The sequence below is a fragment of the Pipistrellus kuhlii genome, unplaced genomic scaffold (genome assembly GCF_014108245.1).
Source record: "Pipistrellus kuhlii isolate mPipKuh1 unplaced genomic scaffold, mPipKuh1.p scaffold_m20_p_52, whole genome shotgun sequence".
In the NCBI taxonomy this organism is placed as follows: domain Eukaryota; kingdom Metazoa; phylum Chordata; class Mammalia; order Chiroptera; family Vespertilionidae; genus Pipistrellus; species Pipistrellus kuhlii.
In genome coordinates this window covers 570,965-586,348 of record NW_023425554.1, presented here as the reverse complement: position 1 = coordinate 586,348, position 15,384 = coordinate 570,965, and the positions used below count along the sequence as shown (strand labels likewise).

The 15,384-nt window shown below is 39.9% G+C and overlaps 1 protein-coding gene across 1 annotated transcript; it reads right to left on the bottom strand.

The window, feature by feature from the left end:
* Positions 1-13,228: 13,228 nt before the first annotated feature.
* Positions 13,229-14,203, bottom strand: LOC118706566 (olfactory receptor 7A10-like). The gene has a single exon (XM_036415989.1). The coding sequence runs from the start codon at positions 14,195-14,197 to the stop codon at positions 13,229-13,231; it is 969 nt and encodes a 322-aa protein (XP_036271882.1). The 5' UTR covers positions 14,198-14,203.
* Between the last annotated feature and the right edge of the window lie 1,181 nt (positions 14,204-15,384).

Genomic DNA, 15,384 nt, shown 5'->3' with positions numbered 1-15,384 from the left:
TATGAACTTCATTCTACATTTGCAGAAATGGGATTTAGAGGGTGAAGTGATCTGCTCAAAATTATGAACTAAAGTAAGGGTGAGCTTTGATTGGACTCCATAAAGACATTTCCAGTTCTCTGCTCCAGACCAGGGGTTGGCAACCAGAGGTCATTTTTCCCCTAGGGAACACCTAGCAAAGTCTGGAAATTTTATTGTTGCTGTTGCAACTAGGGAGGTGCTACTAGCACCTAGTGGACTGAGGGCAGGATGGCTCTCAACATCTTATAATGCAACAGTGCAGAGATGAGAAATACCATTCCAGACCAGAACTTCCCCAACATCAATATGTACATGAATCTGGGATTTTGCTCAAACGTTGATTTTGATTGACTGGTCTAGGGTGAGCTAGACATTCATCATTTGAAACTAGCTCCTACTGAATATTATGCTGTAGGTCTGTGCAGTCTTTTTTCCTCTTGGGTCTAAGCAGCCAGCACACTGTTAAATTTTTTAGGCTGCCCTTTTGTGCCACAAAAACAACTTTCCCCTGCAGTCTCTTAGAGTGTCCCCAATTGGGTGATCCTCTGTATTGAGCTTAGTAATAAAAAGCAAGGATTTAAAAGGGGGGGGGGGGGAGAGAGAGAGAGAGAGCGAGAGCGAGAGAGAGAGAGAGAGAGAGAGAGAGCGCCAGAGAGCCAGAGTTATTGTGCGAACTCTGGCGCTGCGGCACAAGTTTGCGGTCTTTTTTCCTCTTGGGTCTAAGCAGCCGGCACACTGTTAAAATTTTTAGGCTGCCCTTTTGTTCCCAGTTCAGCTATGGGTTGCTTTTTATTGTTGTCTTCTGTTGGTAGCCCTGCGGATCCCTTCCACACTCGCAGATCACACCAGCCCTAATGGCTATACACTGTTCTGGGCACAGACATCCCCAGTTCCTCCAGCTGCCGACTTGAACGTTTCTCTTCCCTGCCTGGACCACAGACCTCACGTTATCCCAGGTGAAGTCTGACCCTTCCATGAGGAGGCTCAGAGCTCCTCCGAATCCCTGTGCTCCAGTTACTTGGTGACTGGTGTTTATGGGTTCACAGCTTTTTGCTGGGTGCCCTTGTTCTGATTCCCAGGATTTTCATTCTTCCCACAACATTCACTCTCCCCTTGAAGATGGTGCATTCTCTGCATCAGAGCCTGTCGCTCCTGGAGGGATCCCAGCACAGCAGTGCAGGTTTCCTGGTCAGAGGAATCCTGTCCGGCAATTCCCCATAGTCCCCTGGATTATAACTGTCCCTCAACTCACAAACACTCCCCATGCAACCACACACTCTCCCTTCTTTCTCTCACTAATGCACTGTCTTGCAGTCTGCCTTCACATCGGCAGCCATCTTCCTTTCTCTCTAGGGGAGAATTCAGTAGAAGTTCATCAGCTTTCCAGGTGCATTTGTAATTTGTTGATGCATCAAAATGAGTGTATGGGAGAGTTTTGGTTTATTCTTTGGTCTAATTAACTGTTTTTGCTTTTACCTTAGGTCTGTCTGGCTTTAATGGGGTTTTGTTATTTATTTGACGTCCTTTGTCCTTGGGTTTAGTTGGCACAATGGCTTTAATTGGGTCTTTGTTCTCTATTTTCATAGCCCACCTAAGCTATGTTATTTACAATTGCTAAGATATGGAAACAGCCTAAGTGCCCATCAGTAGATGAATGGATACAAAAGCTGTGAGACATTTACACAATGGAATACTATGCAGCTGTGAAAAAGAGGGATCCCTTACCCTTTGGGGCAGCATGGATGGACCTGGAGACTAATATGCTAAATGAAATAAGCCAATCTGAGAAAGACAAATATCACATGATCTTCCTTATTTGTGCAATCTAATGAGGAATGAATTGATGAACAAAATAATGCCTGAAGCATGAAGGCATAGAACAAACAGGCATACCTGGTTGTGGGGATGGGAGGATGAGAAGAGATAAACCAAAGAACTTACATACTTACATGCATAGCCCATGGACACAGGCAATAGAGTGATGAAGACCTGGGGGGTAGAGATTGAGAGGAAGGGGGTAAAGGAAGTGGGAATATATATATATATATATAGTGAAAAAATACATTACAAATAAAAAAAATTAGAAAAAATATTTTTGTACCCATTAAAAATAAATAAATATAAAGGATTTTAAAAAAAAGTCTCTTCTTCAGCTAGTCTTCAGTTGCTAATTCAGAGTAAATGTTCCCCCAATATAGTTTTATTTCCAGTTTGGATCTGAGAGGAGGTGCAATAAAGATCCACCTATACCAATGCCACCACCTTCAAGGCAGGGTTCAGGATCTGAAGGCAGGGCCGATTCACAAATGAAAGTACTAGACAATAAATATGAATTTAGAAGGCATTGGGGGCCAGGTGGAGACCTCTTTCTTGAAGAGGCACACTGACCTCTGGCCTGATCTGTTTTTTATTTACTTGAACACACATTTTCCATTTAGCAATGCATACAGGCAGATCAAAGGTAAATTTTGGTAAACAGTATAAAGATGATCAGGTTAGGAAATTGCCTTGAGCCACTGAGTCCACAGCAGGGCAATATTTTCAGCCCTGATAAAATGTATCAAAGTCCATTGGCATTCCAATGCTTCTTTTTGCATTAATATGCTAACTGCTGTTTGCTTTAGCCTCTGGCACCCCACTACTATCTTGAATACCCTTGGACCTGGAGATTATTATGCTAAATAAAATCCAATCAGAGAAAGATAAATACCATGTGATGTCATTTATATGTGGAATCTATAGGACAAAATCAACTTAAGAACAAAACAGAAATATTTACGTGGACACTTGGAACAGACTGATAGCTGTCAGAGAGGGGAGAATGGGACTGGAAGAAAGAAGGTGAAAGGATTAGCCAAAAATATATATGCATAACACATAGACACAGACAACAGTGTGATGATAGCAAGAAAGAAAGGGGGTGGAGGCTGGGGGGTGGGGCAAAAAGGGAAAAATGGAAATGGAAGAGACTTTGAGATGATGGGCTCACAATGCAGTGTGCAGAGGATGTTTTCTTGAGTTGTACACTTGAAGCCTGTATAGTTTTGCAAATCAACATCACCCTAATAAATTAGATTAAAAAATATAATGGGGGAGGAGGAGCTTGAAGATGGCGACCGAACAGTCGGACTTGTTCTGACTCTGGTCCCAGAACAGATAGAAACAGCGTCTGAGTCGCTCAGGGAATGTTGATTGGCAGCTAAGGGGCTTCGGAATTCTCTAGGAAGGTAAGGAAAGGTCCGCTGGACAAGATTTCCTGACCAAGAGGCCAGCACTGCCGCGGCTGCGGCGGCTCTCCCAGCGAGCTCTCGCGGAGAGAAGGCAGCGCCATCTTACCAGGAAAGGAGGAGAATCCCTGAGGCCTGGAAAAACACACAGCGGGGAGGTCCATCAAGCAGCTGAGAAGCCCGAATCGGCACAGGCGCGTGGAATCCGGGGAGTTCTTCGGTCACCCACGGAAAGGTCAGAGTTTGCGGGGACAGCCTAGGGGACCGGGGTCCCGCGGCCCAGGCAGCTACGGTAGCCGGGGAGCTCCAACCCCTCCCTCAGGGTAGCCGGGAGCGCGCACTACCCGCCGCCGAGCAGCACCCAAAGAAGGCTGCAGCGACACCTAGTGCTGGGTTTGACGTAATCCTCCCCAGAAGCGGGACTTGTTTAAAACGCCACAGGTCACTGGACAGAGCGTTAAGAATCTCGGCTGTTTCGCCAAGGGCGGAACATCTGGACACCTTGGTGCCTGATCCCCTTCACCCCCTTGCTTCTGAATACTAGGGAAGGACTGCCCAGTTGGACATATCCGGGGAAATTGCAGGGGGAAATTGCCTTCCTGGAAACAAGGGATCTGTACCAGAAGAGATAGTCTGGGAGCCAGCTGGCACCCTGCCAGCTAGAGCCATAGAGAAAGAAGGCCAGAGCAACCAAAAAGACTGGGAGGTCAAACCAGTAACACTGACACCTAAGAGCTGAATTACAAACTGCCCCCCCCCCCTTTTTTTTTTTTTTTTCCTTCTCTTTTCTTTTATCTTTTAATTAATCAAAAATAAATGGACACAAATAACTAAGATATAGTCTACTTAAAATTAAGGATTACCTTACAAATCTGAGGTGCAGTGGAATGCTGGGAACTGCAAGACTTTTTGGGCCGAGAATCAGGAGTGCCAAATACATTAACAGAGGAAGTGAATGACCACTACTGGACATTTTTATGCTAATTTTACTATTATTTTATTTTCATTTTTTACCTCTTTTATTTAATCTTCATTTTTTATATCTTTTACTTAAGAAACGATTTTTTTTTCCGTATTTGATTTTACCTTTTTAATTATTACATTTTTCAATCTCTATCATCACTATTACTACTGCTATTTTGCAATTTTTTTTTTTTTTTTTTTTTTTTTTTCCCCTCTTCAGTACCATTTTATTTTTTTTCTTTATTTTACCTTGGGAGTAACCTTCATTCTATTTTAATCTCTACTATAGCATCATTCAACCCTATCTCAACTCGACCTTTACACCATCACTCTCTTGCTAAACTTTACCCTTTTAGTCTACGGTTTATCCTATCCCTTTCCGGCTTTAGTTTTTCCTCTATTCTTTCTGTATACCCCCTGCTAAAACTCTCACTATACTTATAGACCTATGTTCCAACCCCTGATCCAAGTGTATAAATACCAATCTCTGCACTATATTAACTAGTTAAAAAAAAAAGAAAAAGAAAGAAAAACTGTTCTCCCCTCTATCCTTTTCGCATTGTTTGTGTGAAGGTTGATTATTGTGAATTTTTAGGCTTGTTAGTGAAATTGTTATGCTTATTACTGTGTTGTTATTGTTGCTTTGTATTTTTTTTTTAAAAAATACTCTGTTTTTGTTTGTATCTTTTACTTCTGTATATCATAGCCTTACTTAATAATAGGGGATATTGTAGTTTGTATTAATCTCCAAGTATTGTTACTGGCATTAGCTGGGTTCAGTGGTTGTTCTATGGCAGTTTTCTCCACATATATATAGTTTGTTTCCCATTTCTCTTTTAGTTTGCTTCTTCTCTCTCTTTCTCTCTCTCTCTCCTTTCTTTTTTTCCCTGTTTTCCAACTTTATTTTGTCATTACTTTTTTTCCTCTTTTTCTATCTCTTTATCCCTCTTTTTTTTAATTTTATTTACTTAATTTTTTTTAATTTTAATTTTTACTTTTTAAAATTTTTCTTTATTTTATTTTTACCTTTCTTCCTTCTCTCCTATCCCCTAAGTTGCCTTTCTCTAGTGGTCACCTTTACTAAAGGTTATTAATATTGTAAGTACATTCCTGTTAAGTGCCTCTTGTGTTGTACCAGGTAGTGTTTGTATTTTGAAATTTTAAATCAACGCAGGAGAAGGAACACCACATAACCAGACATCCTGAGAAGAGAGGCCATGGGGAGACAAAAACATAGTCCGCACATGAAAGAAAAGCAGGCATCACCAGAAAAGGAAGTAAACGAGCCCGAGGTAAGCAGCCTACCAGAGCAAGAATTCAGAATAATGATCATAGGCTGGCTAAAAAGAATGGAAGAGAAATTTGACAATAACCAAGAAGAAATGAGGAAGAACCATGAGGAACTGAAGAAGAACCATGAGGAACTGAAGAAGAACCATGAGGAATTGAAGAAGAACCAAGAAGAAATGAAAAATGACATCGCTACCATGAAGAACTCAATAGAAAGCATCAAGAGTAGACTAGAGGAAGCAGAGGACCGCATCAGTGAGCTAGAAGATAAGATGGAAAAAAATACCCAAGTAGAGCAGCTTCTAGAAAAAAAGATTAAAAAGCAGGAGGAGAGCCTACGGGAGCTTTGGGACATTACAAAACAAAATAATATTCGAATAATAGGGGTTCCAGAAGGAAAGGAAACTGAGGTAGACATGGAAAAAGTATTTCAAGAAATAATGACAGAAAACTTTCCTGAAATAGAAAAGAAAAAACCCACACAAATCCAAGATGCTCGCAGAGTCCCAAGCAAAATGAATCCCAGAAGACAGACTCCAAGGCACATTATAATCAAATTGGCAAACAACAATGACAAAGTAAGAATCTTAAAAGCAGCCAGAGAGAGACAGAAAGTTACATACAAAGGAACCCCCATCAGACTAGCAACTGATTTCTCAACAGAAACTTACCAGGCCAGAAGGGAATGGGATGAAATATACAAAGTCATGCAAAGGAAGGGTCTGAATCCAAGAATACTGTACCCAGCAAGGCTATCAATCAAAATTGAAGGGGAAATCAGGAGCTTCACAGACAAAAAAAGACTGAAGGAATTTATCTCCACAAAACCAGTAATGCAAGAAATGCTAAAGGGTCTACTGTAAAAATAAAGAAATAGGAAGTGAAGAAGGAACACGGGTATAGAATAAAAATGGCGTCAAATGTGTACCTATCAATAATAACCTTAAATGTAAATGGATTAAATGCTCCAATCAAAAGACATAGGGTAACAGATTGGATAAGAAAACAAGACCCATACATCTGTTGTCTACAAGAAACCCACCTCAGAAAAAAAGATGCACACAGACTGAGGGTGAAGGGATGGAAAAAAGTTTTCCAGGCAAATGGAAATGAAAAAAAAGCTGGGGTAGCAATACTTATATCTGACAAATTAGATCTCAGAGTGAAGGACATAATAAGAGATAATGAAGGCCATTTCATAATACTAAAGGGAACAATCCAACAAGAAGAAATAACCCTGGTAAATATATATGCACCCAATACAGGAGCAACCAAATACATAAAAAAACTGCTGGAGGACATTAAGAGAGAGATTAATAGCAATACAATCATAGTAGGAGATTTTAATACCCCACTGTCACCCTTCGACAAATCATCTAAACAAAAAAACAGCAAAGAAATATCGATCCTAAGTGACTCACTAGACCAGATGGAATTAATTGACATCTTCAGAACACTCCACCCCAAAGCCACAGAATATACATTCTTCTCAAGTGCACATGGGACATTCTCAAAGATAGACCACATTTTGGGTCATAGGCAAAGTCTCTTCAAATTCAAGAAGATAGAAATCATATCAAGTATCTTCTCAGACCATAATGGCATAAAACTGGAAATTAACTACAATAAAAATAATCCAAAGAAATCAAACACATGGAGACTAAACAGCACGCTATTAAACAAGGACTGGGTTACCAGAGAAATCAAGGAAGAAATTAAAAACATCCTGGAAACAAATGACAATGAAAACACAACAATCCAAAATCTATGGGACACAGCAAAAGCAGTCTTGAGAGGGAAGTTCATATCCTTACAAGCCTATTGCAAAAAACTAGAAAAAGGGGTAACAGATGATCTAACTCTACAACTCAAAGAGTTAGAAAAGGAGCAACAAGAAAAGCCCAGTGTAAGCAGAAGGAAGGAAATAACAAAAATCAGAGCACAGATAAACGACATAGAGACCAAAAAAACAATACATAAGATCAACGAAACCAAGAGCTGGTTCTTTGAAAGAATAAACAAGATAGATGAACCTCTAGCCAGGCTAACTAAGAAACAAAGAGAGAGGACCCAAATAAACAAAATCAGAAATGAAAGAGGTGAAATAACAACAGACCCCAACGAAATACAACGGATTGTTACAAAATACTACGAACAACTCTATTCCAACAAACTGAACAACCTGGAGGAAATGGACATATTCCTAGAAAAATACAATCTTCCAAAACTCGATCAGGAAGAATCTAAAAATCTCAATAGACCAGTGACTTGGGAAGAAATTGAAACAGTCATCAGAAAGCTTCCAGCAAACAAAAGCCCAGGGCCAGATGGCTTCACAGGAGAGTTTTACCAAACATTCAAGGAAGAACTAAAACCTATCCTCCTCAGACTTTTCCAAAAAATTCAAGAGGAAGGAACACTTCCAAACTCCTTCTATGAAGCCAGCATCACCCTAATACCAAAACCAGATAAAGACAACTCAATGAAAGAGAATTACAGGCCAATATCCCTCATGAACATAGATGCCAAAATCCTCAACAAAATCCTAGCAAATCGGCTCCAGCAGAGCATCACAAAGATCATACACCATGACCAAGTAGGATTTATTCCAGGAATGCAAGGATGGTACAATATCCGCAAATCAATAAACGTGATACATCACATAAACAAATTGAAAGATAAAAATCATATAGTCATATCAATTGATGCAGAAAAAGCATTCGATAAAATCCAACACCCTTTTCTGATAAAAACTCTTAACAAGGTGGGAGTACAAGGATCATACCTCAACATAATAAAAGCTATATATGATAAACCCACAGCCAACATTATACTCAATGGGCAAAAACTAAAACCATTCCCTCTAAGAACAGGAACAAGACAGGGATGCCCACTTTCGCCACTCCTGTTTGACATAGTACTGGAAGTACTAGCCATTGCAATTAGACAAGAGGACGAAATAAAAGGCATCCAAATTGGAAAAGAAGAAGTAAAGTTATCCTTATTTGCAGATGACATGATATTGTACATAAAGAACCCAAAAGACTCCATTAAGAAACTAATTGACTTAATAAATGAATTTGGCAATGTAGCAGGATACAAAATTAACGCCAAGAAATCCATGGCATTTCTATACACCAACAGTGAAACTACAGAAACAGAGACTAAAAAAGCAATTCCATTTACCATCGCACCAAAAAAATTAAGATACCTAGGAATAAATTTAACTAAGGAAGTAAAGGATCTATATGCAGAAAATTACACAACATTGAAAAAAGAGATAGAGGATGATGTAAGGAGATGGAAGAACATACCATGTTCATGGATTGGTAGAATCAACATCATCAAAATGTCCATACTTCCTAAAGCAATCTATAGGTTCAATGCACTCCCCATTAAAATACCAAGGGCATATTTCACTGACCTAGAAAGAACTCTCCAACAGTTCATTTGGAACAATAAAAGACCCCGAATAGCCACAGCAATCCTGAGAAAGAAGGGTAAAGTAGGAGGGATCTCAATACCGGACTTCAAACTGTATTACAAAGCCACTGTTCTCAAAACAGCCTGGTACTGGCACAAGAACAGACATATAGATCAATGGAATAGAATCGAGAACCCAGATATCAACCCAAATCAATATGCTCAATTAATATTTGACAAAGGAGGAAAGAATATACAATGGAGTCAAGACAGTTTCTTCAATAAATGGTGTTGGGAAAATTGGGTAGACACATGCAAAAGAATGAAACTAGATCACCAACTTACACCATACACAAAAATAAACTCAAAATGGATACAGGACTTAAACATCAGACGGGAAACCATAAAAATACTAGAAGCATCCTCAGGCAGCAAAATCTCAGACGTATGCCAAAAGAACTTCTTCACTGATACTGCCCCTAGGGCAATGGAAGCTAAAGAGAAAATAAACAAATGGGACTACATCAAAATAAAAAGCTTTTTTACAGCAAAAGAAACCATCAACAAAACAACAAGAAAGCCCACGGTGTGGGAGAACATATTTGCAAATAACACCACTGATAAAGGTTTAATCTCTAACATTTACAGACAGCTGATACAACTAAATAAAAGGAAGATGAATGATCCAATTAAGAAATGGGCAAGGGACCTAAATAGAATATTTTCAAAAGAAGACAGAAGGAAGGCCAAAAGGCACATGAAAACATGCTCAAAGTCACTAATTATACGAGAGATGCAAATCAAAACAACAATGCGGTACCATCTCACACCTGTCAGAATGGCCAACATCAACAAATCGACAAACGACAAGTGTTGGCGAGGTTGCGGAGAAAAAGGAACCCTCGTGCACTGCTGGTGGGAATGCAGACTGGTGCAACCACTGTGGAGAACAGTGTGGAGTTTCCTCAAAAAACTGAAAATGGAACTCCCATTTGACCCAGTAATCCCACTCCTAGGAATATATCCCAAGAAACTAGAAACACCAATCAGAAAGGATATATGCACCCCTATGTTCATAGCAGCACAATCTACAATAGCCAGAATTTGGAAACAGCCTAGGTGCCCGTCAGCAGATGATTGGATCCAAAAACTATGGTACATCTACACAATGGAATACTATGCTGCCATAAAGAAGAAGGAATTCTCATCATTTGCAGCAACCTGGATGGAATTGGAGAACACCATGCTGAGTGAAATAAGCCAATCAATGAAAGAGAAACACCACATGACCTCACTCATTTGTGGATAATAAAGAGCATTATAAACTGATGAACCAAAAGATAGATATAGAGACAGTAAAGCAACAAGCAGATTGTCAAATTACAGCGGGGAGGGGAGGAGGATCTGGGGGAGATAATAGATCAACCGAAGGACTTGTATACATGCATATAAGTACAACCAATGGACATAAAACTATGGGGAGGGAGGGGATATGGGGGAGGGAGGGAGGGGGGCAAAAAAAAAATCATTAAAATATGTAAAAATAAATAAATAAATAAATAAAAAAAAAAGAAATGGCAAAGGTGTTTGCCATTCGCATACTAGTGTATTTCATTATAGTCAATTTGAAAAACGGTTGGTATCGATGTTTTATTTGCAAGATTTCCATGCAGGACTTGATTTATTAGAATAGCATGGTGCATGAGGGGGCATATTGCTTCTTTGTTTTCAACTAGTTTTACTTAAGAGAAGCACAGAAGATATGTTTACTTATAAAGTTCCAAAATTGCATTTAGGAAAGTTTCAAGCAAAGATGCCTGCTTACTAATTCATCCATGATTATGCCAACAGGCTCTCTCACAAGAGTTATAGCTGCCTCTAATGACATGCTTTACTCATTGCTCAGCCGACTGCCTGCCTTTACGTAATGTCACCCTAATAAGGACTTATTGGGAAGATATCATCGCCTCCAGGATACAGCTTAAGAGAGCTGCAGAGGATCTCATGATTAGCAGATATGACAGCGGGGGTTCCAATGTCATCTAACAGTAATTGCTGTGGGGTCCCAATGATAGCTGACATGTAAAATGAACATCATCTGCATCCGCCATGACTGAAAAGGGTCATTTCTCCCATGCAATGCCTGTTCATTCACTCATTCATTTATTTATTGTTTAATAAATGTGTATGGAGAAAAAAAAAATATATATATATATATATAATGGGGATTTTATTTTTTAACTTTCAGAGGAAATTCCATCTGTTTTCCACAGTGGTTGCACCAGTCTGCATTCCCACCAGCAGTGCACAAGGGTTTCTTTTTCCACATCCTGGACAGCATTTGTCACTTGTTGATTTTTTGATGATAGCCATTCTGACAGGTGTGAGATGGTACCTCATTGACATTTTGACTTGCATCTTTCAGATGATTAGTGACTTTGAACATATTTTCATATGTTTCTTGGGCTTCTGTATGTCCTCCTTTGAAAGGGGTCTATCTATGTCTTTGCCCATTTTTTGATTGGATTGTTTATCTTCCTTTTGTTAAGTTGTATGAGTTCCCTATAAATTTTGGAGATTAAACCCTTATTGGTTATGACATTGGCAAATACTCTATGTTCTCCCATGCAGTGGGCTCTCTTGTTGTTTTGTTTATGGATCCAGAGATATAGAAGCATCAAACAGACCATCCAACCTCCTAGGGGAGGGGTGGAAGGAGGTAGGGTGGAAGAGGGTGGGGAGTGGTAAGAGATCAACCAAAGAGCTTGAATACATGCATATAAGCATAACCTATGCACACAGACAGTAGTGGTGAGGACATATGCTGGGGAATGGGGAGGGAACAACTGGGGAGTGGTCAATGGGGGAAAAAGGAACACATGTAATACTTTAAACAATAAAGAATTAAATTTAAAAAATATAATGGGGAGACAAACACTTAGTGGCCACATTATTATGATCTCTGAACGCATAAAGTTCTGGCCACTCAGTGTATATCTTATATAATAAAAGGTTAATATGCAAATTGTCCTCTCGACCCAGGAGTTCAACTAGTATAGGGGGGCCAGCCAACTGCCCACATCCCCTACCCCTGGGCAGACTGGCTGGATCCCATCCATGCATGAATTCATGCATGAGGCCTCATATATACATATACATACACATATACGTATACATACATACATACACACACACACACACACACACACACACACACTCAGAGTGTGGTCATACTGTTATGTGTTCAGAGATCATAATAATCTGGCCATTCAGTGTAATTTGACTGACTGACAGAACTGACCACACAAAATTTATAAAATTCACACATCCCTCTAATACATCTACACATCCTATCTAATAAAAGAGCAAATTGACCATCACTCCAACAAACAAGATGGCTGCTCCCATGTGGCCAAAGGTGACTGCGCCCATGTGGACACAAGAAGGCCTGCAGGGGAGGGCAGTTAGGAGTGATCAGGCCAGCAGAGGAGGGCAATTGGTGGGAACCAGGCTGGCAGGGAAGGGCAGTTGCGGGTGGGGGGGGAGACCAGATTTGCAGAGGAGGGAAGTAAGGGGGAGAGACCAGACCTGCAAGGGAGGCCAACTGGGGGAGACCAGACCAGCAGGGAAGGGCAGTTGGAGGGGACCAGACCTTTCACACACACACACACACACACACACACACACACACACACACACACACACACTTTCTTGTATGGCTTTTGGGCTTGCAGAACCTATGAGTAATAAAACTTACATTTTCATAGTCCCATGATGGTTATTTCAATTATAATAAAAATCAAAAGAGTCCATCTAGTCCCAACATTGACTGTGGTCTGAGGAACAAGTTGTAGGATCCAGGTCAGTGCCCAGGTATTTCTATCACATGGCATCACTATCAATATACTGTGACTTATAGGGAACAATCATAAAGTATACAGTGTCAGGACGATCAGTTAAGGTACTGATGTACAAAGAATGAGGCGCACATAGTGAATACAATGTCAAATTACTTACAATGATATGTATTATTTGAGAAGAAATTATTGTTAAGACATTGCTGTTAACAATGAAGTAAATGAAAATTTCCAAATATTTCTGATCACAGTTGGAAAAAAAGGACAAAGGGAAAAACGATGTACATAATAGACAAAGCATAAAGCTTAATAAAATGGTACCTGAAATTGTATAGAGAGGTTAAAACAAAAATAGGAAACTCAAGGACAGAAATAAAAGGAGCAAGTCTTCAAAACCACAATCTGATGAAATCACAATTTCTGATTTTGAGCCTTGGAGCCTCAAAATCAAGGCCACTTTTTCAACCTCAGCATAATTATCCTCTTTGTACCTGCCATCCCAAAAAATCTACACAGGGCCCTCTTAATGTCTTTGTTCCTGAGACTGTAGATGAAGGGGTTCAGCATGGGTGTGACCACAGTGTACATCACCGTGGCTACTGCACTTGAATGTGAGCTGTGGGTAGCAGCAGAGCTGAGGTACTCACCAAAGACTGTACCATAAAATAAAGAGACAACTGAGAGGTGAGATGCACAGGTAGAAAATGCTTTATACTTCCCCTGAGCTGATGGCATTGCACGTATGGAGGACACTATCTTAGAGTAAGAGTAAATGATGCCAGAGAAGGGGCCAGCACCCAGTAACACAGTTATAAAATACATCACCACAGTATGAAGGAAGGTGTCAGAACAAGCAAGTTGGACCACCTGTTTAAGATCACAGAAAAAGTGGGGGATTTTCAAGTCCGTACAGAAGGACAGCTGCAATACCATTACATTTTGTAACAGGGAATTCAGGCCACTTATGATCCAGGACACCAGAACCAGCAGTCCACAGAGCCGGGGGTTCATGATGACCATGTAGTGCAGGGGATGGCAGATGGCCACAAAGCGGTCATAGGCCATCACAGTCAAGAGGATGTCATCCAACACTGCAAAGAGTATGTAAAAATAAATCTGGGTGATGCATCCTGCATAGGTTATGACTCTTCTCTGTGTCTTGATGTTCCACAGCATCTTTGGGATGGTGGTGGAGGTGAAACAGATGTCTACCAAGGACAGGTTGGAGAGGAAGAAGTACATGGGTGTGTGGAGGTGGGAGTCTGAGCTGACAGCCAAGATGATGAGCAGGTTTCCCAACACAGTGATCAGGTACATGGAGAGGAAAAGCCCAAATATGAGGGGCTGTAATTCCAGTCCTTCTGAAAATCCCAGAAGAAGAAATTCTGAAATTGTGGTATCATTGCCTTGTCCCATGTGGAGAAGGTGACTAGTAGGAAAGAAAAATATAGCATGATTAGGTTTTACATAAATGGCCATTTCTAATATAGTTGAAATGCTGCAATTATATTTTGCAGTGAAGTAATATATACTGTTTGTATGTATCATGGCCTTTAAGACACAACCCAGCCCCTGACAACACTGATTAGGATTTTCTTTCCTCCTTAGACCTTTTCCCAAGGTGGTCATGGATTATAGTGTTTTGATTTTGTTTTCAAATCTTTATTAGAGTATTATAGATGTCCCCCTTTCTCACCCTATTATACACCCAGTTCCCACCCACCCTAGTCCTTCAGCATCTTTTCCTTTGTGTCCATAGGTAATGCATATATGCATATAAATTCTTTGGTTAATCTCTTCCTGCCTCCTTCCCCGCTTCCCTCTGAGATTGGTCAGTCCGTTCCATGTTTCCATGCCTCTGGTTGTATTTTATTCATCAGTTGATTTTATTCTTTAGATCCCTTGTTCATTTATCTTGATTTTTTTTATTCCATTGATAATAGATATGTATTTATTGCCATTTTATTGTTCATATATTTTTTTTAATCTTTTTCTTTTTCAACATTTCTGTTGAGAAATGAGTTGACAATTGTATGGACACCTCCTCATAGGTAACTAACTGCTTTTCTCTTGTGGCTTTTAAGATTCTCTCTTTGTCTTTAACCTTTGGCATTTTAATTATGATGTGTCTTGATGTAGGCCTCTTTGGGTTCTTCTTGTTTGGGATTCTCTGCACTTCCTGAAGTTGTAAGTCTGTTTCTTTCACCAGGTAGGGGTTGTTTTTAGGTCATTATTATTATTTTTAAGAATATTCATATCATTGATAATATCACAGATATCTCCCATCCCTCCTTTCCCCCTCCTCCCAGCCCCTTTCCAGCTCCCCAAGTCTTCACTACCCTATTGCCTGTGTCCATGTGATATACTTATAAGTGCATAAGTTCTTTGGTTTATTCAAATAAGTTTTTAATATCTTGCTCTCTCTTTTCTTCTTCTGGCACCCCCATATTGTGAATGTTGGTACACTTCAAGTTGTCCCAGAGGAAATAAAAATACAAAAATATACTTTTAAAAGACAGTGGAGTAACCAGTATTCACAGTTATAATTTCTACCTATATAAGCATCAATAGATTTTGCTTAGAAAATGGATGGAAAAGATCAT